Raw genomic sequence first — 26,739 nt, forward strand, 5'->3', positions numbered from 1 at the left:
GTGGGAGGGAACTGAAAATCTCGGAGAAAGCCCACGTGGGTCACGGGGAGAACGTACAAACTCCGTACAGACAGCACCCATAGTCGGGATCGAACCCGGGTCTCCGGCGCTGCATTTTTGCTGTAAGGCAGCAACTCTACCGCTGCACCACCATGACTGCATTATATGCGGTTTGTTGCATATAAATCTGATTTTAAATTATGTTAAAAGTTCCATGCAAAGATGAAATTATCTTTCCAAAGTAGTGCAAATAAATTGTTCAAGCCATATTTTCAATTAGATAGCTTTTGCAGATAATTATTTATTAATTTAATTGCAAAAATTCTAAGAGGTTATCCTAATACTTAGCTTTAGACAAAAGATGACAATTATATTGATTCAGTCTGCGGAAGCAATCTAAAAGTGAATGAATTCCAAAGGGATCTTTGGGGGGAAAAAAACATGTATGATTTGTGGGTGGGAGGAACAGCCACAAATGGGTATTGTGAGGTTAATCTTATAAACAAACTCAACAACAGAGGAGGTCACAGCAGGAACTGATGAAATTGCTCTCCGGCCTACTTTGCTGTTCATTAGGCTTCATTGAAAAGCATAATAAAATAAATAATGAATGGCCTGCTCATCATTATGTAAGGTAAAAGGAAATAAACTTGCAAATGCCTCTGTTTTATATAAAACCTGTTCATTTGCTCTGCTTTGCAGAAATAAAATACATAAGGGGAGGGGAAATTGAGAGAGAGGAAATAAAGTATGTAGGAAAGAACTGCAGATGCTGCTTAAAATCAAAGATAGACACAACATGTTGGAGCAACTCAGCGGGTCAGGCAGCATCTCTGGAGAGAAGAAATGGGTGACGTTTCGGGTCTCGAAACGTCTCCCATTCCTTCTCTCCAGAGATGCTGCCTGACCCGCTGAGTTGCTCCAGCATTTTGTGTCTTATCTAGAGGAGATGAAGATTAGAAACATAGAAAATAGGTGCAGGAGCGGGGGCATTCGGCCCTTTGAGCCAGCACCGCCATTCATTGTGATCACGGCTGATCGTCCTGTATCAATAACCATACCAGAATGCCATGTGTCAGAACACTCTCTATGGAGCAACGGTAGAATGACACTAGCAGCTGTTGTGGCAAGTTGACTTTCCTGAGATATCTTAGGTAATAAAGCCGTTGTTGTGCCTTCTTTACCACGGAGTGCGTGTTAGTTGACCACCTGAGATCTGCTGAGATGTGGGTGCCCAGGAACCTGAAACTGGAGACTCTGTCCATTCTTTCTCAGTTTATGTGCAGTGGGGGATGGTCACCCTGCTTCTTCCTGAGGTCAATGAAGAGCTCTTTTGTTTTTTTTTGTATTGAGTGCTAAATTGGTCTCTGAGCACCAGCCTATTAACCTCTGTATCTCCTCCCTGTAAGCTGACTCATCGCCCTTTGTGATCGGCCTCACCGCTGTCGTATCGTCTGCAAATTATATGATGGTGTCGTACTGTGGGTCAGTATACAGTCATAGGTATAGAGGGAGTAGAGGAGGGGGCTCAGCACACAGCCTTGTGGAGGTCCTGTGCTGAGTGTCAGAGTGGGGGAGTGGTGGGGTCCCATCCTGACTGACTGAGGCCGGTCAATAAGGAAGTCCTAAATCCACAGGCAGATGTTGTGTTCAAAGCCTAGGTCGGACAGCTTGGAGACCAGTCTACTGGGTACGATTATGTTGAATGCAGAGTTGTAATCCACAAATAGCAGCCGTGCATATGCTCCCCGTTGTTCTAGGTGGAACACTACAGTGTGGAGGGCAGTGGCAATGTCCACTAAAGATTGAGTGTGTGAGAGGGGGAACAGATAAACATTCTGTGAGAGGGGCGATAAAGATCATGAGGGCGGCATGGTGGCATGGCGGTAGATTTGCTGCATTACAGCGCGTGCAGCGCCGGAGACTACGGGTGCTGTCTGTATGAAGTTTGTATGTTCTCCCCTACTTGACCCACATAGGTTTCCTCCGAGATCTTCGGCTTCCTCTCACACTCGCACACGATAGTTGTGATATTTCAAGAATCACTAGAGTTAGGAGTGTTTCCTGAAGATGGGAAAATTGTGAATATCACCCTGCTGTACAAGAAGGGAGAAAAATAGAAGAGCGGAAACTATCGGCTGGTTTGCCTGACTTCAGTGATTGGTAAGATTTTAGAGTCAATTATAAAGGATGAGGTTACGCAGTACTTGGAAGTTCACGATGAAATAGGCTGGTCAGCATGGTTTTGTGAATGGAAGATCTTGCCTGACAATTCTGCTGGAGTTCTTTGAGGAAGTTGAGGACAGACAGAGGGGAGGCTGTAAATGTTGTTCACCTAGATTTTCAGAATGCCTTCGATAAGTTGTTGCACATCAGGCTGCTCGGGAAGATGAGAGCCCATGGTATTAAAGGGAAGATACTAGCATGGATAGTGGGTTGGCTGGATGGCAGAAGGCGAAGAGTTGCAATAAAAGGCACGTTTTCAGATTGGCTGCGGTGACTAGTGGAGTTCCGCAAGGGTCGGTGCTGGGGCCGCTTCTCTTCACGTTGTATATTCATGATTTGGATGAGGGAATTGAAGGCTTTGTGGCCAAGTTTGCAGATGATGCTAAGATAGGTGAAGGGGCAGGCAGTGTAGAGGAAGCAAGGACTCTGCAGAAGGACTTGGACAGGTTAGGAGAGTGGGCAGAGAAGTGGCAGATGGAATTAAGTGTAGCAAAGTGAGGAGTCATGCATTTTGGTAATAAAGGCATAGATTGTTGTCTAAATGGAGAGATAATCCTGAAATCGGAGGTGCAAATGGATTTGGGAGTGCTGATGCAGGACTCCCAAAAAGTTAATTTGCAAGTTGAATTGGTAGTAAGGATGGCAAATTCAATGCCAGGGTTTATATCTAAAGGACTGAAATACAAAAATAGAGATATAATGTTGAGGCTCTGTAAGGTGCTGGTCAGGCCACATCTGGAGCACTGTGAGAAAATCTGGGCCCCATGTCTGAGGAAGAATGTGCTGGCTCTGGAGAGAGTCCAGAGGAGGTTTACCCGAATGATGCCAGAAGTGAGTGTGTTAGCATATGATGACATGTTTGACTGAACTGGGTCTCCACTCACTGGAGTTTAAAAGGTTGAGGGAGGACTTCAATGAAAATTACAGAATAATTAAAGACATAGTGTGGATGTGGAAAGGATGTTTCCACTGGTGGGAGAGTCTAGGGCCAGAGGTCATGGCTTCTGAATTAAAGGGTGCTCTTTAGGAAAGGAGGTGACGAGGGACTTCTTTAGTCAGAGGGTAGTTAATCTGCGGAACTCATTGCCACAGAGGGCTGTTGAGGTCAAGTCAGCGGATATTTTTAAGGCAGAGATTGATTAGAACAGGAGTCAAGGGTTATGGGGAGAAGGCAGGGAAATTGGAATACGGGGCTGTCCCACCTGGGCGACCTAATTGGCGAGTTTAGAAGAGTTTGAAAAAATCACGTTGAAGACCTCCTTCAACTATGTAGAAGACCTCCTTCCACCTCCTTCAACTATGTAGAAGACCTCCTTCCACCTCCTTCGACTATGTTGAAGACTAGCTTCGACTAGCTACGACTAACCTCGGGAAAATTGGACACCGAATAGTGGAGAGTGAAGACGACCTCCTTCGATCTCCTTCGACCTCCCTTCGACTATGATGAAGACTATCTACAACTACCTTTGACTACCCTCGATTACCTATGACTAACATGCCGATATACTACGACCCACTACGACTAAACCTACGAGTAAAAAAAGTATTGATTTTTTCCATGGCGACGTTTTTTTACTCGCGGGCATTTTTTAACATTTTTTATAAACGCCGCAACCTAGCTGAGGCCTCGAGCAAGTGGAGACCACTCTCAAGCATGAAGGAGAGTTACGAAGACCTCATACGACCTTGCGTCAACCATGCTGCAAGTATCAGTCGAGGGCAAACTCACCAGAACTCGTGGATTAGGCCGTCCAAGTGGGACAGGCCCTTTAGGTGGCAGAGATCAGCCATAATTGAATGGCGGAGTAGACTCAATGGGTCAAGTGGCCTAATTCTACTCCTGTAACTTGTGCACTCAAGACATACATATTTGTAGGCTTGGTGTATGTGTAAAATTGTCCTTAGTGTGTGTAGGATAGCGTTAATATGCGGTGATCGCTGGTCGGTGTGGACTTGGTGGGCCGAAGGGCCTGTTTCCACACGGTATCTCTAAACTAAACTAATAAAATGAGATAAAGATTGTTAAAGAGAATTAATTTTGAACATATTGAAAATTCAGCTGCGACCAGAAAGACGCTACGACTCTTTGCAGACCTCTCACAACCATACAGGCGACCCCTGGCGACATGTTGCGGATCATCTCTCATGATCATAGGAGACCTCTCATGACCATACAGCCTGTATGGTCATGAGCAGTCTCCTATCTATGGTCATGAGAGGTCTCCAAAGAGTCGTAGCGTCTTTCTGGTCGCCGCTGAATTTTCAACATGTTGAAAATCTCGGCGACCTATTACGGGTGCCAGCAGTCGCCTGTAAAGGTCGCGTAAGTGGGACAGGCCCTTAAAGATCATGATCGAGGAGATAAAGATAGTGAGAGAGAAGCAATAACTATTGTGTGCTTGTGAGAAAGATAGAGAGAAAAGAACGATTGTGAGAGATTTGGAGGAAATAATGATTGTGTGAGGAAGAAAGCGATAAAGGTTGAAAACATATAGATATAACAGAGATGGATAGATTCTTGATTGGTACGGGTATCAGGGTTTATGTGGGGAAGGCAGGAGAATGGGGTCATGAGGGAGAGATAGATCAGCCATGATGGGCCGAATAGCCTAATTCTGGAGAGAGAGAGAGAGAGAGAGAGAGAGAGAGAGAGAGAGAGAGAGAGAGAGAGAGAGAGAGAGAGATAGAGAGAGAGAGAGAGAGAAGAGAAGAGAGTAGAGAGACGTAGAGAGCAGTAGAGGAGATAGAGAGAGAGATAAGAGAGAAGTCTCTCTCTCTCTCTCCTTCTCTCTCTCTCGCTACTCTCTCTCTCTCTCTCTCTCTCTCTCGCTCTCTCTTCGCTCTCTCTCTGCTCTCTCTCTCTCTAGCCTCTCTCTCTCTTCCTCTCTCTCTCTCTGCTCTCTCTCTCTACTCTCTCTCTCTCTCTCTCTCTCTTATCTCTCTCTCTCTCTCTCTCTCTCTCTCTCTCTCTCTAGCTCTCTCTCTCTCTCTCGCTCTCTCTCTCTCTCTCTCTCTCTCTCTCTATCTCTCTCTCTCTCTCTCTCTCTCTCTCTCTCTCTCTCTCTCTCTCGCTCTCTCTCTCGTTCTCTCTCTCGCTCTCTCTCTCTCTCTCTAGCTCTCGTCTCCTCTCTCCGCTCTACCTCTTCTCTTCGCTCTCGCTCTCTCGCTCTCTCCTCTCGTCTCTCTCTCTCCCTCTCTCTCTCTCTCTCTCTCTCTCTCTTGCTCTCTCTCCTTCTCTATAGAAATCACTCTCCTCATCATAAGGGAGATTATTTGAGGGAGAGATTAAATTTGTGTGAGTGATCGAGCTCAAGGAACATCAACATAAATTCTGAGAGAGAGAAAGAGAGAGAGAGAGAGGGGGGTAGTAATGGCTGCATGTGAAAGTGAGAGAGGAGCGATTGTGTGAGAGGGAGGAAATAAATATTGAAGATAGACACAAAGCTGGAGATAATCAGCAGGACAGGCAGCGTCTCTGGAGAGAAGGAAGGGGCGATATTTTGGATTGAGACCCTTCTTCACACTTAGAAACATAGAAACATAGAAAATAGGTGCAGGAGGAGGCCATTCAGCCCTTCGAGCCAGCACCTCATTCATTGTGATCATGGCTGATCGTCCCCAATCAATAACCCGTGCCTGCCTTCTCCCCATATCCCTTGATTCCACTAGCACCTAGAGCTCTATCTCTCTCTTAAATCCATCCAGTGACTTGGCCTCCACTGCCCTCTGTGGCAGGGAATTCCAAAAATTCACAACTGTCTGGGTGAAAAAGTTTTTTCTCACCTCAGTCTTAAATGGCCTCCCCTTTATTCTAACACTGTGGCCCCTGGTTCTGGACTCGCCCTACATTGGGAATTTTTTTCCTGCATATAGCTAGTCCAGTCCTTTTATAATTGTATTAGTTTCTATAAGATAACCCCTCATCCTTCTAAACTCCAGTGAATACAAGCCTAGTCTTTTCAATCTTTCCTCATATGGCAGTCCCGCCATCCCAGGGATCAATCTCGTGAACCTACGCTGCACTTCCTCAATCACAAGGATGTTCTTCCTCAAATTAGGAGACCAAAACTGTACACAATACTCCAGATGTGGTCTTACCAGAGCCCTATACAACTCCAGAAGAAGAACTTGTTCTTCTTCTTCTTACGTATGGCGTGCACAGCCTAAAGTTGTCGGTCAACTTGTTCTATTTGATCTTATTTCAGACTGAGATGCTGCCATGTCGAGCTGAGTTACTTTTGTGTTAACATCGGTTTAAACCAGCATCTGAAGTTCCTTCCCACTGGAAATAAATATTGTATTGGCTTATTATCGTCACATGTACCGTGATACAGTGTAAAGCTTTGTTTACATTGTGTGAGGAGGTTGACTGAGAGAGATTATGTGGAAGGACAGGCGGGTCACATGAGCGAGAGATTCTGAAGGGGCCAAGTGGGAGACAGAGATATTGTGAGAATGGCAGGAACAAAATTGTGAGATGCGTGATGGAACTGATTATGAAAGGGAAAGAGGGACATTGTGAGTACAGATATGAGAGAATCTATACTGTGAGTTTAGTATTGTGAAAATAGAGAGACCTATCATGAGATGGGAAGAAATCTCTCTTTCTCTCCCCTTCCCCCGTGAGCTCGCCAATTATTTGCCTGCTTCTGCTGCTTGTCCCACTTTGGCCGTCAGTTACATGGCCCACGAAAATTTTGTGCAGGACGAAGTCCACACTCCTCCACGCCACTCCACATTCCTCCACACAACTCCATGCGCCCGTCCCCGCGCTACCCACGCGCTACCCACACGCTAGCAGGTCGCGTAAATGGTACGCGAAAGACAGCCAAGTGGGACAGGCCCTTTAGATTTAGTTCTTAGGGCTAACGGAATCGAGGGATATAGGGAAAAAGCAGGAACGGGGTACTGATTTTAGATGATCAGCCATGACCATATTGAATGGCTCGAAGAACCGAATGGCCTACTACTGCATCTATTTCGCTGTTTCTAATAGTTTTCAGTGCAAAATTTATCAGGGATGTTTTCTAAATATTATTTTAAGAATTGAACATCCCTTAAATATAATCTAACCTTGTGTCAAATTATTATTGAAAAAAACTTTTTTTTTCGAGGCAGCAAGTTCACAGTGAATTGCATCTTAATACGGAAGTAAATGAAGAAAAGTAAGAAAAATCCCAAATTACATAAGGACCCAGACTTTAAATTACCCTTCTAATAAGTTAGAATCCTTCAGCTATCTGTTGGTTAAATTCAATAACAGATGGTTTAATCAATTTTGTAAGATTTATTTTTGTTTTAAACATTGTGTGCAGCTTGAGATTTGATGGGCTTCAGATTAAAATCAGTAATATGACAGATTTAAGCAATTATTTATCAGTTGCTCTTTGAGACCGAAGTTTAATTTTCTCAGTGGATTTTTGCAAAACAAAAACAGAGCTTTATTAAAACAAGCCCACTTCTGCTATGATTTATGGATGGTACAACATTTATCCAGGGAACCTTTGGAGACATCAGTGGCATGATGTAATATATCAGCCTGCCTTTCAACTTAACAAATTTTGTAAGAATATAACCCTAAGAGGAAATAATTTGTTTCTCATCTAAAATGGATACAAACAACTCCTATTCTATTTGGATGAACAGCTGGAAGAACATGCATTTGAAACTTTGAATGGTCTGTTAGCCTAGAGAAGACCAAGGGTGTACCACACTACTGGGCAAAAAGGAAAACGTATAATGGTTTATGTTTTTGTGACTTACAGTAGATTGAAACTTTAAGTGTTGAATTGAAAATGTAATCCAGCCATGATAGTGAAACAAGGTGTATAACAAGTCCCACATCCAAAGCTTGGAACAGTCAAAAGATTGTGCAACATGTAACATAGACAACATCAAATAAATGGTTCCACCTCCACATCAGTCTCGACCCGAAACGTCAACTATTCCTTCGCTCCATAGATGTTGCCTCACCCGCTGAGTTTCTCCAGCATTTCTGTTTACCTTCAAATAAATGGTTGTTTTTTTGTGTGATTATTACTGAGAAGGAAATCTTAGGATACATAAGATCTCACCATCTTTATCCCAAAGTGCAGTGAAATCACAGGACAACTGTTCTGTTCATCACCTTGATGTCATCTCTTGTTTATTGGAGTTGTGGATTCCAGATGCTCTTCAGGAAACAATTCTCTCAATGAAAGTGATATCCATTTATTGATTGTAGACACATTGATTGATTCAACACATCTAATCTTTCCATAACACCCAAAACAACTGCACAATTCCCAGTGCTGTCTAAATAAAATAGACATCAAGCCACTCAAATATGTTTTATGGCAAGTGACAAAGCTGTGGTTACCAAGCAGAATATGTGCAGCATATCTGATGCATGTTGCTCTAATTTACTGAGGTTGTGGATGGCCTTAAGGTTACATCCAACCACTGAAGTGCCACTGACAGTCACTGGTGTATTTATCTGTATTGCCAATTCCTGATGGATTTTGATTGTAGCACTGATGCAATCAGTGAGAGGTGAAAGTTCCCATGGGATGTTGTATTCTCCAAATGTTTAACATAGCACTTTTGTGAAGTACCTGGCAGCAGGTCAAAAGCAGACAAAATTAGACTCCCAAAGAATCTGCTCTGTTTTCAGCTTCTGATAGTAATGATTAGAATACAATAAGGTTTGTTGTTGTGTTATAAAGTGACTAGCCTCTTTAAGTAATTAATATTTATACATATTTGGATTCCACATTCAGAAATCATTTAGAATAACATAATCTTGAAGTTATATGGAATTAATGTGATAAAATATTCTGTAGCAATTCAGAGGAGTGTTAGTAACAATAATTTAACAGGTGTGTAGGAAAGAACTGCAGATGCTGGTTTAAATCAAAGGTAGACACAAAATGTTCAACTCAGCGGGACAGGCAGCACCTCTGGAGAGAAGGAATGGGTGACGTTTTGGGTCGACTGAAGTCTGAAGTCTACCAATAATTTAACAGGGCTCTTTCAAGAGAGACTGGCACAGGTAACTAAAAAAGATGGCTTTTGAAGAACATTTTAAAGGAGGAAGAAGATTTGCAGAGATAAAGTGTTTGAGAAAATATTCCACAAATGTAAAGCTCTGGGGACTGAAAGCACAGCTGTAGTGGTGGAATGATTAAATTGAGTTTGTAGAGGAGGCCAGAAATGGAGATCAGAGTCATTGGACTGAAAGGGATGGAGGAGTTTGCAGGAACATGATGCATGGTTCTCTTGGCAGCTGCAGCAGGCTGAGCACAGAGTTTTGGGCTGTACGAATTGAGATGAGAAAAAAAAGAGCTTTGGGTGTTCAAAAGCATAAAAGGTGGGAGATGAGGGCTATCCAGAAGTGCTTTGGAATAATGAAAGACAGTGATAACAATCGTATTGTTGAAAATTGCAGCAGCAGCTGAACCTGTGCATTTCCAGAGATTGTTAATATTTAGAACGTAGGGACAGACAGCGCTGAATATACATGGTCTGAAGGCAATTTAACAGGATAATCAGATGGAAACTTTGCTGAGAGTTCAGCTTTAAAGAGTAACCAAAGAATGAATGAAGTTGATTTTACATTTCGTCTTTTAAAAATTCTGACTAAGCATGAGCTGAAGGTAGGAATACTGCACTCTGTTGCCCTCAGAGATAACACACAGTATTACATGCTGGAGTAACTCAGTGGGACAGGCAGCAACTCTGGAGAGAAGGAATGGTTGATGTGGGCTGAATTTGAAGAAGGGTCTCAACCCAAAATGTCACCCATTCATTCTCTCCACAGACGCCTCCTGTCCCGTTGAGTTTCTCCAGCATTTTGGTCAACCTTTGATTTAAACCAGCATCTACAGTCCTTGCTACACAAGTTATTAAGATTTATCAACAAATTTTGCACGCAAAAATGTCTGATGACCATCCATGATGATCAAAAAAGGATCCCATAAATATATATTTTTTCATTTGAAAATGAATGAAAGAAAGTTAAATAGTAATATATCTAAATGAATTAAAAGACAAAAATGTCAGCAGACTTTCATGCCCTTATATTTTACAATAAATGATCTTTGTAAATAATTTGGCATTGCTGCATTTATTAAGTTCTACTCTTCTAAGTGGAAAAATTCATTCTTTAATCTTTTTGATCAAGTGGATAAATCTCTTTTGTTTCTCGAGTGGCTCATCTCTGAATTTTGATGCAATAGGCTCTGACATTTCCATTTGTGCTGTCAAGATTGGAAATGCTATGGTTCAATTAATTCAGCTTCTTCTCTGACCCATCGCAGGTTTTGAGCTCTCTCACTGTGAAGATCCTGGCATCCCCCACTTTGGATACAAATTTAGCGACCAGGGCCATTTTGCTGGAAGCACGATTTCTTACGGGTGCGATCCAGGCTACACTCTGCATGGAAGTAGTATCCTGAAATGTATGACAGGAGAACGAAGAGCTTGGGACTACCCACTCCCATCGTGCATTGGTAAGAAACCTATCTGGCCACATTGGGTAATTATCAATTTCAAATGCAAACCTTTGCAGCATTATACGGAAGATGTATTGAGTGTAAAGTATTTCATTGGAGCATACTTTTGGAATTCACATGTGTTACAATAATTATTTCCAAACTTATCATGAATCAGGGAGACATAACCGGAGTAGATACAGTAAACTGTCGTTATAACGGATCATGGAGGGAGGAATGGTGTCCATTGTTGTCAATTGTTTGCTATAACTGAGTAAGGGAGTATCATTGCACTAGTCGTCGAAACAGAGAACTGCAGATGCCGGTTAATAGACAAAAGGATACAAAGTGCTGGAGTAACTCAGCAGGTCAGGCAGTTTCTGTGGAGAACATGGACAGGTGACGTAACGGGTCAGGACCCTTCATCAGCCTCTTGAACTGGGCCTGGTATCCAGGTGAGTTCCCGGCCCTGGCCTGTCTGGTATCCGGGTTAGAGGGGAGGATCAACTGAGTCATTGGTCGCGCGCCCTGGAATGCCGGAGTGTAGGTGAGGGTCAGCGATGGATGGCTAAGGCAGGCATGGCCTGGAAGTGGCCTGCGGTGGCGGCAGTAGTTCCAGCCAGGAAGAAGCCAGGGAGGGAGTGCGGACTGGCCTCGGCAGCCCGGCCTGGCGGTGAAGGTTGGTGGGACTGGCCTGGGGCTGTGGTGCGGTTCGGCGGCAGCTTTGGTGGCCCCGGCCTCGGAGAAGCGGTGAAAGTTGGTGCTGTGTCTCCCGATGCCGCTGTGGGTCTCGACCCCATGGCGGTCTGGTGCACGGCATGATCCAGTGATGGGTCGTGACCCAAAATATCACCTATCCATGCTCTCCAGAGATGCTGCCTGACCTGCTGAGTTACTCCGGCATTTTGTGTCCTTCGTCATTGCACAAGTGTCAATCATAAGGTCATTAGTGGTAGGAGCAGAATTAGGCCATTCGGCCCATGAAGTCTACCTAGCCATTTAATCATGGCTGATCTATCTCTCCCTCCTAACCCCATTTTCCTGCCTTCTCCCCATAACCTTTGAAACCTGTATTAATCAAAAATCCATCTATCCCTGCCTTAAAAATATCCACTAACTTGGCCTCCAGCCTTTTGTGGCAAAGAATTCCACAGATTCACCACTGTCTGACTAAAGAAATGTCTCCTCATCGCCTTCCTAAAAGAACATACTTTAATTCTGTCCATGACCTCTACTCTGAGACCCTCCCACGAGTGGAAACATCCTCTCCACATCCACTCTATCCACGCCTTTCACTGTTCTGCATGCTTCAATGAGGTCCCCCCTCATTCTTCTAAACTCCAGCGAGTACAGGCCCAGTGCCGACAAACGCTCATCATAGGTTAACGCAGTGCTTCCACACCTCAAAAAAAATGTCCTGAAACAGAATTCCAAATTACCTGGAATTTGATGGTATTTCCTGGCCCAGTAACCCTTCCCCAACTGCGCATGTGTGGCTGCCGCGCCAACTGCGCACAAGCGGATACTGGGCCCACTGCGCACAAGCGGATACTGGGCCCACTGCGCATGCGCGGGGAGACGGCGTCCCTATCGCATCACCAGTGCCACTTTCAATTGTGACGCAGCTGACGGGCCTCCCTCTACTGCGCAGGCGCGGATGGTCGTGCAGTGGGTCCAGTATCCGCGCATGTGCAGTTTCGGGCGGCAGTTACACTTGGGGACTTGGGGAAGGCCTACCGGGCCAGGAATTTTCTGAAATTTCCCAAAATTATTTTATTTCCCTAAAATTACCCGAAGACAACCAGAATTTCCCGAATTTCGCGTAATTTCATTCAAAGTGGAAACACTGGGTTAACGTACTCATTCCTGGGATCATTCTTGTAGACCTCCTCTGGACCCTCTCCAGAGCCCGCACATCCTTCCTCAGATATAGTGCCCAAAATTGCTCACATATTCCAAATGCGGCCTGACCAGCGCCTTATAGAGCTTCAGCATTGCATCCTTTTTTTTTGTATACAAGTCTTCTTGGAATAAATGCTAGCATTGAGTTTGTTTTGAGTTATCAATCAAAGCAATTGCTTGTCTGTCGCCTCTCACAATAGAACTAGCAGCTTCTGTTCTTAAAGAGACAGTGGCGTCTGATTATTGTGGAGACACTCCGTCCATTGCAACCAAACTCCGTTATAAAGAGGTCCGTAATAACAAGGGTAAACCGCATTTGCATGTTAATGGGAAAGTAGCCTACAAGCAGACAATATGATTTATATGTTAAAAGTTATCAGTTGAATTATGACAGGTTACATTTTGCACAGAAGTGTGTTTTTACTGTGTGCATTGTGTAACATTAATAATACTCGGTCCTTCGCTAATTGGCCATTAATTGAGTACTTTGTAATGTGTGGTCACTTAAGCAAATATTGTTTGCTGCACAATACATTTACGTAACACATGAATTGAATCACTATAAAATATTCAGCAAGTTATTTAAATTAGTTTGAATTGAATAATCTATTGTCACATGTGACAAGTCACAGTGAAAATCTTTGCATGAGGTAGGCAAGGAAGGCAAATAGTTGCCCAGAAAATGGCCCTGACAAAGTTATAAAGTACCCCCGTGCCAGGTCCCCCTTTGTTCTCCCCCTCCTCACAGTGGTCTCCCCACGCTGGGTCCTCCAATATCCATTGTACTTCCCTCTCACTAACGACGCATCAATTGAGTGAGGAGCAAAATTTGATGGAGAAACACTTTTGTTTGTGCACCACAGATTCCTCGTGGCAACCTCGCACATTTGTGAGGCGGGTTGTGTCGATTGGTATATTGGAAAGGCATTATCCTGTGGTGTTAATACGCAATGGAAAATGTTATATGTGGCCCAGTGACACCAAGGGCAGATGATGCCGACCACCTGGCAGCAATGGAGGTCAACACTCTACTGCACTCCACTCAGCGTTTTACTGAGCAGCTTGGCTCAGCCCGCCTGGACCTACCTGATCTCCACATTGCCAGGCACTTTAATTCTCCTTCCATTCCCACACAGACCTTTCTGTCCTAGGTCTCGTCCATTGTCAGAGTGAGGCTAGCACAAATTGGAGGAACAGCATCTCATATTTTGCTTGGGCAGCATACAATCCAGTGGCAGGAATATTGATTTCTCTAACTTCAAGTCATCTCGGTACTCCCCCTCCCAAGTCGCACCAGCTTCTCGTTTTCACCCAATAAACAGCTACCAATGTTTAAGAAGGAACTGCAGATGCTGGAAAATCCAAGGTAGACAAAAATGCTGGAGAAACTCAGCGGGTGAGGCAGCATCTATGGAGCAAAGGAAATACGCAACGTTTCGGGTTGAAACCCTTCTTCGGACTGATCATAGGCAACGTTTTGGGTCGAAACCCTTCTTCGGACTGATCATAGGCAACGTTTTGGGTCGAAACCGTTCTTCGGACTGACAATGGCCTGTTTCCTTTATTATCGTTCCTTTGAACCTTTTTTTGCATATCGTCCATTCATTGATCTTTATCTCTCGACATCATCGTCTATCTCTCCCATTTCCCTTTCCCGTGACTTACAGTCTGAAGAAGGGTCTTGACCTGAAACGTCACCCATTCCTTCTCTCCAGACATGCTGCCTGTCCCGCTGAGTTACTCCAGCTTTTTGTGCCTATCTTCGGTTTAAACCAGCATCTACAACACTCTACTGAATGCTGCCTTAGGACAACTGATCATACTTTCAGCACCAGACTCAACCCCCAGCCCAGCCTACCCCACTAAACTTTCCCATTTCAACGTCCGCAGCGGTGATGCCCTTCAACTGCCCGACTATTCATTCAGCTGTTTTATTCACAGGACATGACCAACTTAGTTTGGCCAGTGTAACTTATCTTCACAGACTTGTCCAAGTAATGAACAGACTAAGTAATACAAATCAAAATCGATGTCTGTCCATTCATAGCCAGGGAATGAGTATTACAATAGACAGTCCTGGAGGAACACCCAGATCTTCTCAATGTGTTGAGTATTTGGCAGTTATTGATTAGTTGTGCAGGAAAATAAATCGGTAGTTGTTTTTTAAGACTGATAAAAGATTATGTTGATTGTTGGACCTGTTATTTTAACCATCTTTCTTTGTCTTGAAGCAAAAGGCATAATTCTGCTTCAAAAAGTTGACATTAATTGTTAATATAATCAAATAAAATCATAATAATTTGCCAAACATCTATTTGATTTGGTATTTTAATGTCTAGCGGAATGTGGAGGCCAGTTCAAAGGTGAATCAGCTGGAAGAATCCTATCTCCTGGTTATCCTTTCCCTTATGATAATAATCTTCGCTGCATCTGGACAATTGAAATGGATCCAGGAAATATTATCAGGTACTATATATTTTATTTTATTTAAAATATCTTGCAGTAAAAATCTTGTTCAAAAATAAGCCCATCCAAAGTGGCTAAATTGTGTATTAATGGGAAAAATAATCTTTAATCAATTAAAATTTAATAGATTGCTTTGTGTTTTCTAAGCTGTTGGAATTTGGAAGAAGCATAATATTGAACTGGATTGTCCTGAACAATTCAACTACCCAGATATGCCATTCAAAGTCCTACTGTCATTAAACGTACTTCTTGATGTTAAAGATTACAGGGAGAAGGCACAAGACTGAGAATGAGGTAGAGAGGGAAAAAAAATCAGCCATGATCCAATAGCTGTGCAGACTCGCCCAGCCAAACGGCCTAAAGGGGCTGTCCCACTGTACGAGTTCATTCAAGTGTTCTCCCAAAATCAAACTCGTGGTAAGCACGTAGAATGAGCGTAGCGGGTACGTCGGAGCTCGGGGACTTGTAACGCGGCTTGTAATGCTAACGGCAGGTAAGCTCGGGAAGACATGTGAAGGTTTTTCAACATGTTGAAAAATGTCCACGAGAGCCCGAGTACTTACGAGCGGCCATTACCGTAAATCTCCGAGTTCGAATTAGGGCAAACTCGGGGAGAAATCTTGCTTTAACTCGTAAAGTGGAACAGGGCTAAGTGACGAGTTTAGAAGAGTTTAGGAGAATTTGAAAAATTGTCACGTTGAAGACCTCCTTCGACTATGTGGAAGACTAGCTTCGACTACCTTAGGGAAAATTGGATACCGAATAGTGGAGAGTGTAAAACAACCTCCTTCGATCTTCTTCGACTATGTTGAAGACTATCTATGACTACCTTTCACTACCCTCGATTACCTACAAGTAACATGCTGACCTACTACGACCTACCTCGACTAAACCTATGAAAAAAAAAAGATTATTTCCATGGCAACCTTTTTTTACTCACGGCCACTTTTCAGCATGTTGAAAAATACGCTGCGACCTAGCTGAGTACACGGGGACTACTCTCGAGCAGGAAGGAGAGTTACAACAACATCCTAGGACCTTGTGTCGACAATGCTGCGAGTATGGGTCAAGGGCAAATTCTTCTGAACTCACGGATTAGGTCGCCACAGTGGGACAGCCCCTTAATTCTGCTTTTATTATGGGGAGGTTTTGGATGAGGTGATCTCTGCCCAGCCTCCCTCACTTCCCCCAACCCCCACAGATCAAGTGGGCATCTAGCAAGGCAAATTAGAATGGGATAGACACAAAAAGCTGGAGTAACTCAGCGGAACAGGCAGCATCTCAGGAGAGAAGGAACGGGTGACATTTCGGATTGAGACCATTCTTCGGGTCGAGACCCGAAACGTCACCCGTTCCTTCTCTCCAGAGATGCTGCCTGTCCCGCTGAATTACTCCATCTTTTTGAGTCCTTGCTGTTTAAAACAGCATTTGCTGTTCCTTCCTATGCGGAATAGACTGAGAGATGCCAATAGAACCAAGGAAACACATCCTGAGGCCCTGTTCTGGAGTTGCCTTTGATATATACCCAGCTTGTCAGTGGATTTTTAACAATAATTGAATGTATTTGATTAACCGGGAAGACTGAATAATTGACAATATCAATGCAGTGTTGTTGTGACTGGTATAGATCGGGAAATGATGCGGTACCACACAAAAAACAGTTGTGCTCTGAACCATAATCAAAATCATAATCATAATCATACTTCATTAGCCAAATATGTTTTGCAACATACGAGGAATTTGATTTGCCATACATTCATACCAATAAAAAGCAACAAGACACAAAATACATTTTAACATAAACATCCAACACAGCGACTCCTCCACATCTCTCACTGTGATGGAAGGTGAAAAAAAAAAAGTTAAATCTCTTCCCTTCTTTGTCCTCCCACGGTCGGGGGCCTCAAACCTTCCGTTGACGGGGTGATCTTGGCTCCCGTAGCAGGCGGTCGGGGTGATCAAGCTCTCGCATCGGGGGGATCTCAGCTCCCCCGCACCGGGCGATCGGACCCCGGGTCGGGGCTGGTCGATCCTCATGTGGCTTGGACCTTCCTAACTTCGGTCTCTACCTGAGACTGTGAGCTCCTCAATGTTGGAATCCGCAGGCCGTGGTTGGAGCGTCGATCCCAGGCAAGGGATTGCAAGCTCCGATGGTAAGTACACCACCCCGTGGTGGGGCTGAAAGTCAGTCTCGAGCAAGGCCTCCAGCTCAATGATGTTAGGCCGCAGAGCGACCGGAGATACGTCCCAGAAAACAATCGCATCTCCGGCAAGGTAAGAGATTGAAAAAAAGTTTCCCCCGACCCCCTCCCTCAACCCCCACATAAAACAAACCAGAGAACATTAACACAAACTTTTAAAATACACTAAAAATAACAAAAAAGACAAAAAGACAGACAGACTGTTGGCGAGGCTGCCATCGCTGACGGTGCCACCTGGTGAATCAATGATTCATAGACCACTTTAGAGAAAGCCTACAATACCTGAAAAAACAACTGTCTCCAGGGGTCCTGTTCTGTTGTGTACTTTAAATTGGTTTCATCCCAACGTGCAATCAACAGTTATGGGCTAGGAGAAGGTACAAGGGAGAAGGAGATGAGAAAGAGGAAGGAAAGAGTCAACTAAGTCTGGCCAGACTGTCAGTGGGGGGAAAAAATCATTCTGTATGATTTTATTGATCATAAACCCCATAAACCAGCAATCGGTAGTAATGAAAGCAAGCTCAATGCTAGCATTTAACCATATAACCATATAACAATTACAGCACGGAAACAGGCCATCTCGACCCTTCTAGTCCGTGCCGAACACATAATCTCCCCTAGTCCCATATACCTGCGCTCAGACCATAACCCTCCATTCCTTTCCCATCCATATAACTATCCAATTTATTTTTAAATGATAAAAACGAACCTGCCTCCACCACCTTCACTGGAAGCTCATTCCACACAGCTACCACTCTCTGAGTAAAGAAGTTCCCCCTCATGTTACCCCTAAACTTCAGTCCCTTAATTCTCAAGTCATGTCCCCTTGTTTGAATCTTCCCTACTCTCAGTGGGAAAAGCTTTTCCACGTCAACTCTGTCTATCCCTCTCATCATTTAAAAAACCTCTATCAAGTCCCCCCTTAACCTTCTGCGCTCCAAAGAATAAAGCCCTAACTTGTTCAACCTTTCTCTGTAACTTAGTTGCTGAAACCCAGGCAACATTCTAGTAAATCTCCTCTGTACTCTCTCTATTTTGTTGACATCCTTCCTATAATTAGGCGACCAAAATTGTACACCATACTCCAGAATTGGCCTCACCAATGCCTTGTACAATTTTAACATTACATCCCAACTTCTATACTCAATGCTCTGATTTATAAAGGCCAGCACACCAAAAGCTTTCTTTACCACCCTATCTACATGAGATTCCACTTTCAGGGAACTGTGCACAGTTATTCCCAGATCCCTCTGTTCACCTACATTCTTCAATTCCCTACCATTTACCATGTACGTCCTATTTTGATTTGTCCTGCCAAGATGTAGCACCTCACACTTATCAGCATTAAACTCCATCTGCCATCTTTCAGCCCACTCTTCCAACTGGCATAAATCTCTCTGTAGACTTTGAAACTCTACTTCATTACCCGCAACCCCACCTATCTTAGTATCTTCTGCATACTTACTAATCCAATTTACCACGCCATCGTCCAGATCATTGATGTACATGACAAACAACAGTGGACCCAACACAGATCCCTGTGGCACCCCACTCGTCACTGGCCTCCAACCTGACAAACAACCATCCACCATTACTCTCTGGCATCTCCCATTCAGCCACTGTTGAATCCATCTTGCTACTCCACCATTAATACCCAACCATTGAACCTTCTTAACCAACCTTCCATGAGGAACCTTGTCAAAGGCCTTACTGAAGTCCATATACACAACATGCACTGCTTTACCCTCATCAATTTCCCGAGTAACATCTTCAAAAAATTCAAGAAGATTAGTTAAACATGACCTTCCAGGCACAAATCCATGTTGACTGTTCCTAATCAGACCCTGTTTATCCAGATGCTTATATATATTATCTCTAAGTATTCTTTCCATTAATTTGCCCACCACTGACGTCAAACTAACAGGTCTATAATTGCTAGGTTTACTCTTAGACCCCTTTTTAAACAATGGAACAACATGCGCAGTACGCCAATCCTCCGGCACTATTCCCGTTTCTAATGACATTTGAAATATTTCTGCCATAGCCCCTGCTATTTCTACACTAACTTCCCTCAATGTCCTAGGAAATATCCTGTCCGGACCTGGAGACTTATCCACTTTTATATTTCTCAAAAGTGTCAGTACTTCCTCTTCTTTGATCCTCATAGTTTCCATAGCTACTCTACTTGTTTCCCTTACCTCACATAATTCAATATCCTTCTCCTTGGTGAATACCGAAGAAAATAAACTGTTCAATATCTCCCCCATCTCTTTTGGCTCTGCAGATAGTTGGCCACTCTGACTCTCTAATGGACCAAATTTATCCCTCGTTATCCTTTTGCTATTAATATAGCGGTAGAAACCCTTCGGATTTATTTTTACCTTACTTGCCAAAGCAACCTCATATCTTCTTTTAGCTTTTCTAATTTCTTTCTTAAGATTCTTTTTACATTCTTTATACTCCTCAAGCACCTCATTTACTCCATGCTGCCTATAACTATTGTAGATCTCCCTCTTTTTCCGAACCAAGTGTCCAATTTCCCTTGAAAACCATGGCTCTTTACAATTTTTACGATTTCCTTTCAACCGAACAGGGACATAAAGATTCTGTACTCTTAAAATTTCACCTTTAAATGTACTCCATTTCTCTTCCACATCTTTCCCATAAAACAAACTGTCCCAATTTACTCCTTTTAAATCCTTTCGCATCTCCTCAAAGTTAGCCTTTCTCCAATCAAAAATCTCAACCCTAGGTCCAGTTTTGTCCCTCTCCATAATTATATTGAAACTAATGGTATTGTGATCACTGGACCCGAACTGTTCCCCAACGCATACCTCTGCCACCTGACCAATCTCATTTCCTAACAGGAGGTCCAGTACCGCCCCTTCTCTAGTAGGTACTTCTATGTATTGTTGCAAAAAACTATCCTGCACACATTTTACAAACTCCAACCCATCCAGCCCATTTACAGAATGTGTTTCCCAGTCTATGTGTGGAAAATTGAAATCTCCCACAATCACTACCTTGTGCTTACTACTAATATCTGCAATCTCCTTACATATTTGCTCTTCCAATTCTCGCTCCCCATTTGGCGGTCTATAATACACCCCTATAAGTGTTGCTACCCCTTTCCCATTTCTCAGTTCCACCCAAATAGCCTCCCTAGACGAGCCCTCTAATCTATCCTGCCAAAGCACTGCTGTAATATCTTCCCTGATAAGCAATGCTACACCTCCACCTCTTGCCCCTCCAATTCTATCACACCTGAAGCAATGAAATCCTGGAATATTTAGTTTCCAATCACAGCCCTCCTGCAACCATGTTTCACTGATCGCCACAACATCACACTTCCAGGTGTCAATCCAGGCTCTAAGTTCATCCACTTTTCTTACAATGCTCCTAGCATTAAAATATACACATTTAAGAAACCCACCCTCTCTTATTCTCTGATTATTTTCTTTTTCTTCTCTCTCCCCTACATTTTGGGTCAGAGTGCTACCATTCTCTGCCCCCTGCTTCACACACTGACTGCTAGCTTTCCCAATTTGAGTCCCTCCCCCCAACCATACTAGTTTAAAGTCTCCCCAGTAGCCTTTGCAAATCTCCCCGCCAGGATATTGGTCCCCCTTGAGTTCAAGTGCAACCCGTCCTTTCTGTACAGGTCGCACCTTCCCCAAAAGAGGTCCCAATGATCCAGAAACTTGAATCCATACCCACTGCACCAGTCTCTCATCCACGCATTTATCCTCCACCTCGCTCCATTCCTACTCTCACTGTCGCGTGGCACAGGCAATAATCCTGAGATTGTTACCTTTCCAGTCCTTCTCCTTAACTCTCTACCTAACTCCCTAAATTCTTCTTTCAGGACCTCTTCTCTTTTTTTACCTATGTCGTTGGTACCTATATGCACCACAACCTCAGGCTCCTCTCCCTCCCATTTCAGGATTTCTTGGACACGTTCAGACACATCCCTGACCCTGGCACCAGGGAGGCAAACTACCATCCGGGACTCCTGTCTGCGTCCACAGAATCGCCTATCCGACCCCCTGACTATAGAGTCCCCTATTACAATTGCCCTCCTCTTCTTTTCCTTACCCTTCTGAGCAACAGGACCGGTCTCTGTGCCAGAGGCCCGGCCGCTGTCGCTGCCCCCAGGTAGGCTGTCTCCCCCACCCTTACTCAAACACGAGTACTTATTTTCAAGGTGTACAGCCACCGGGGTACTCACCAGTCCCTGCCTCTGCCCATTGCCCTTCCTAACTGTGACCCAGTTTTCTGTCTCCCGTGGTCTTGGAGTGACCACCTCCCTGTAACTCCTTTCTATGACCTCCTCGCTCTCCCTGAGCAGACAGAGGTCATCGAGTTGCTGCTCCAGGTTCCTAACGCGGTCCCTTAGGAGCCCCATCTCGACGCACCTGGCGCAGATGTGGACGTCTGGAGAGCACTCAGACTCCATGACCTCCCACATCTGACATCCAGAACAGTAAACTGCCCTGGCCTTCATTCTCCCCTTTATCCGAATACAATAAAGCCTTACCCGGGATACAAGCCAATCAGCTGCTTCCTCTGATCCTCTTCCACCAATCAGAGGCTTCCACCAGAATCCTTCTCTGGAAGTGAGATGGAACGTTACAGATTTGGGTAACTCACAGCTGCAGGTAAGTCCTCCTCTCACCAACGGCTCCCCAGGCCTCTGTAGAAGCAAACCCCGCGCTGTATTTATACTCACAGCTCCAGGCAACTCCTCCTCTCACCAACAGCTCCCCGGGCCACTGTAAACGCAAGCCCCGCGCTGTTTTTATACTTACAGCTCCAGGCAACTCCTCCTCTCACCAACGGCTCCCCGGGCCTCTGTAAACACAAGCCCCGCGCTGTTTTTATACTTACAGCTCCAGGCAACTCCTCCTCTCACCAACGGCTCCCCGGGCCTCTGTAAACGCAAGCCCCGCGCTGTTTTTATACTTACAGCTCCAGGCAACTCCTCCTCTCACCAACAGCTCCCCGGGCCTCTGTAAACGCAAGCCCCGCGCTGTTTTTATACTTACAGCTCCAGGCAACTCCTCCTCTCACCAACGGCTCCCCTGGCCTCTGTAAACGCAAGCCCCGCGCTGTTTTTATACTTACAGCTCCAGGAAACTCCTCTCACCAACGGCTCCCCGGGCCTCTGTAAACGCAAGCCCCGCGCTGTTTTTATACTTACAGCTCCAGGCAACTCCTCCTCTCACCAACGGCTCCCCGGGCCTCTGTAAACGCAAGCCCCGCGCTGTTTTTATACTTACAGCTCCAGGCAACTCCTCCTCTCACCAACGGCTCCCCGGGCCTCTTTCAAGAGAGCTTGTATACAAAAACAGGGATGTGATTTTGAAGCTCTGTAGGTGTTGGTAAGGCCGCATTTGGAATATTGTGAGCAATTTTAGGCACCGCATGTGAGGGAGGATGTGCTGGCTCTGGAGAGGGTCCAGAGGAGGTTTACAAGAATGATCCCATGAATAAGTAGGTTAGCCAATGACGAGCGTTTGTCGGCACTGGGCCTGTAGAAGAATGAGGGGGGACCTCATTCAAACATACAGAATAGTGAAACCTTGGATAGAGTGGATGTGGAGAGGATGTTGGTACTAGTGGGAGAGTCTAGAACTAGAGGTCATAGTCTCAGAATTAAAGGATGTTCTTTTAAGAAGGAGATGAGGAGAAATTTATTTAGTCAGAGGGCGCCACAGAAGGTTGTAGAGGCCAAGTCAGTGGATATTTTTAAGGCAGAGATAGATAGACTCTTGATTAGTACAGGTGTCAGAGGTTATGAGGAGAAGGCAGGAGCCAAATGGCCTAATTCTACTCTTATTCCTTATGACCTTATGACCTTATTCCCAGACTTTAATTTGTGAATTTGTAAATGCAACAATAAAAACCTGAATCAACATTTCCAAACAAAATAGATGCTCATAAGATTGTCAGTATTCACGCTTTTATGTTCCTTTATGCCTATGTTCTGTATGCATTTTCCTGCTACAGATCTCCAAAGTAATATATCCCAGTGGATCCACTGTTCCTGAGATAGACACAAAATGCTGCAGTAACTCAGCTGGGACGGGCAACATCTCTGGAAACGAGGAATGGGTGACGCTTCTTCAGATGAAGAAGGGTCTGGACCCGAAACGTCACCCATTCCTTCTCTCCAGAGATGCTGCCTGGCCCGCTGAGTTACTCTAGCTTTTTGTGTCTATCAGTTTAAACCAGCATCTGCAGTTCCTGTTCCACTGTACCTGATGGATGGCTGCAGACTTTCAGTAGAGGAGGCTGCAAGTGGCCTAACTATTCTAGGTCTAGAATTTGATTTTGGATAACAAAGACCAGTTTTCTTCTGGAATATTGGTGGGAAGCAATCGGTGAAATTGCTGGAACCCAAGCAGAGATTGTTTTGTATCTCCTTAGCCATGGGTGAGATGCTGGAAGACTGGAAGGTGGCTGATATAATCTCTTCATTTAAAAGAGCTGTAAGTAAAAGCTAGAGAACTACTGGATTGTGAGCCTAATATCAGTGATGTATTTGTTACTGGAAGGATGCGGAAAGACAGAGACCCGCTGCATTTGGAAAGGCAAGAACTAGGAATGTTTAAGAAGGAACAGCAGATGCTGGAAAATCGAAGGTAGACAAAAATGCTGGAGAAACTCAGCGGGTGAGGCAGCATCAATGGAGCAGTGTCTGAAGAAGGGTTTCGACCCAAAACTTTGCCTAGTTCCTTCGCTCCATAGATGTTGCCTCACCCGCAGAGTTTCTCTAGCATTTTTGTCTTACTTCGATTTTCCAGCATCTGCAGTTCCTTCTTAAACAACTGATTAGGAATAGTCAGTGTGGCTTTGTGCCTGCGATGGGAATCAGTCAACTGCTAAAATTGAAATGGGAGTATTTGGATTGGTTTGAAAACCTTGACGCCATGTGTCAGAAGCATACAGAATCCCTGCGACCACAGTAGAAGGAAGGGGCCATCTCGCAAACTATCCACCCACCTGCCCAGTCAGACATGCCCTATCCTAAGCCTATGGTTCCCAGTCTGGCCTCATCAGTCATCTCGGAACGCGCAAAACCAGACTGGAAGCGAGTCGTCTTTGATCCCGAGGGACTGTCAAGGAAGTCCAGAACCAGGGGCCACAATCTTAGGGCAGTGGAGGCCAAGTCACAGGATGGATTTAAGACAGAGTTAGATAGAGCTCTAGGGGCTAGTGGAATCTAGGGATATGGGGAGAAGGCAGGCATGGGTTATTGATTGGGGACGATCAGCCATGATCACAATGAATGGCGGTGCTGGCTCGAAGGGCCGAATGGCCTCCTGCACCTATTTTCTATGTTTCTATGACGTACAATGCCCATAATTGTGAATTCACCCCATCTATCTCCGGTCACTCCTCATGACAATGTCTTTTCATTCGCATTGTAAAAGTAACAATTATTGTGATATAAACATCTCAAAAATAGTTATTACTCAAAACATGCCTCATTACAAGGGAAAAAAAATCGAATATTCTTGACTGTCTTCCAGGTATCTTCACCTGTTCTGATTTTCATTGGCTGTGCTCCCTCTGTGCCTGCTTTGTGACAGATGAACTGCTGCTTACTTTTAGTAGAGGAGACTGTAGGCCTTGGAGGAGACTGCAAGGAGCTTTCAACTCTGAAAGCCCAGTTTTATTCTGTAGCATCTTGGTTGGGGGGTACTAGTTCAGGATGTCTGACTGATGGGGAACAGAATTGAACTGATGGATTGGCAGTACAAGGAAGACCCTGCTGTCTTCCTCAGATAGCAACAGTATTGCTTCTACTTCCCAGGGCAAGGAGATAGCAACCCAAGTAATTTATTATTATTAATTGTTATAACTCAACAAGCCATATTACCTATGGAAACTAAACAGCCTTGAGGAAGTCTGAGTTTGCACTGCAGCACTTGCTTTGTTTTGTTTAGAGATACAGCACGAAAACAGACCCTTTTGTCCGGTGAGTCCACGCTAACCGATGATCCCAGCTCATTAACACTACCCTTCACACACTAGGGACTTTTACATTGCCGCAGGATCTTGATCAGTTGGGTGGGTGACCTGAGGAATGGTTAATGGAATTTTAAAAAGGGAACAGCAGGGTGTTGCATTTTTCATGAAGTCAAACCACGACAGGACCCACATAGTGAATGCCTGGGCCATGGGGAGTATTGTTAGAGCAGAGCAATCTAGGATTCTAGATACATAGCTCCTTGAAAGTGTCATAAGTAGAAAGGGTGGTCAAGAAGGCTTTCAGCACATTGGCCTTCATCAGTCAGAGTGTTGAGTATAGAAATTGGAGGTTATGTTGCAGCTGTACAGTGAGGCCACATTTAAAGTATCGTGTTTAGTTTTGGTTATCATGTGAAAGAAAATATGTTGTTAAGCTGGAAAGGGTGCAGAAAAGATTTGAGGATGTTGCCAGGACTTGAGGGCCTGAGCTATAGGGAGAGATTGAGCAGACTGGGTCTTTATTCCTTGGAGTGCAGGGTGAGTTGGAATGACCCTAGAGGCGTGAAAGATCATGAGACAAATAGATAGGGTAAATGCACCCAGCATAGGGGAATCGGAGAACATAGGTTTAAGATGAGGGGGGAAAGATTTAATGGGAACCTGAGGGGCATCTTTTATACACAAAGGTTGGTAGGTGTATGGAACAAGCTGCCAGAGTTTTAGTTTTGTTTACTTACTTGCGTTTTATTGCAGACTCAAGGTCAGATATAAGATAAGACATTACATAGAATAAATGGCATACAAAAGCACAATTAATTACATAAGCACAATACATGGTTTAAGATCAAGAATTTAAAAAATCTGTGTCCTACAACAAGACAACTATACCAATGTCTCCACAGCTGGGATTAGTAGTGTGTAGTGCTAAACCTTGTGTTTGGTAAGGTCAAAATGATTTCATTTTCAGTCACAGAGATTTTCAGAGAGAGTGCGGAAACAGGCCCTTCGACACAGAGTCTGCACCGACCAGTGATCTCCACACATTAACACTATCCAACACACACTAGGTACAATTTACACTTGCACCAAGCCAATTAACCAACAAATCTTTACGTCTTTGGAGTGTGCGAGGAAACCGAAGATCTCAGAGAAAATCCACGCGGTCACAGGAAAACCGTACAAACAGTCGTAGTAAGAGGAGGTAGTTGAAGCTGGAACTATTTCAATGTTTAAGTACATGGATAGGGTTGGTTTAGAGGGATATGGGCCATATACAGGCAGGTGGGACCAGTGTAGATGAGGCAGGTTGGTCGGCATGGGCAATTTAGGTTGAAGGGCCGGTTTGTGCTGACTAGCTTTAAGCAGTGTAAACAAGCTTTTAGTGTTATTAGTCCCTCGTGATGTTAGTCCTCTGCTGCTACATCTAACCAATGAACAACACAGTTTGTGCTGTCTAGATGCTGCAGTATAGTAGCATGGTGCTTGCATTTGACTGA

At 44.3% G+C, this 26,739-nt stretch overlaps 1 protein-coding gene across 1 annotated transcript in view; it reads left to right on the plus strand.

Moving 5' to 3' along the window:
• csmd3 (CUB and Sushi multiple domains 3) overlaps positions 1-26,739 on the plus strand; it is a 751,933-nt gene that overhangs the window by 368,793 nt on the left and 356,401 nt on the right. Inside the window, 2 exon segments of the mRNA XM_033020379.1 lie at positions 10,524-10,715; positions 14,939-15,065. Of these exon segments, the coding sequence (XP_032876270.1) occupies positions 10,524-10,715; positions 14,939-15,065 (319 nt within the window).

This window comes from Amblyraja radiata, chromosome 4 (assembly GCF_010909765.2).
Source record: "Amblyraja radiata isolate CabotCenter1 chromosome 4, sAmbRad1.1.pri, whole genome shotgun sequence".
Lineage (NCBI taxonomy): Eukaryota > Metazoa > Chordata > Chondrichthyes > Rajiformes > Rajidae > Amblyraja > Amblyraja radiata.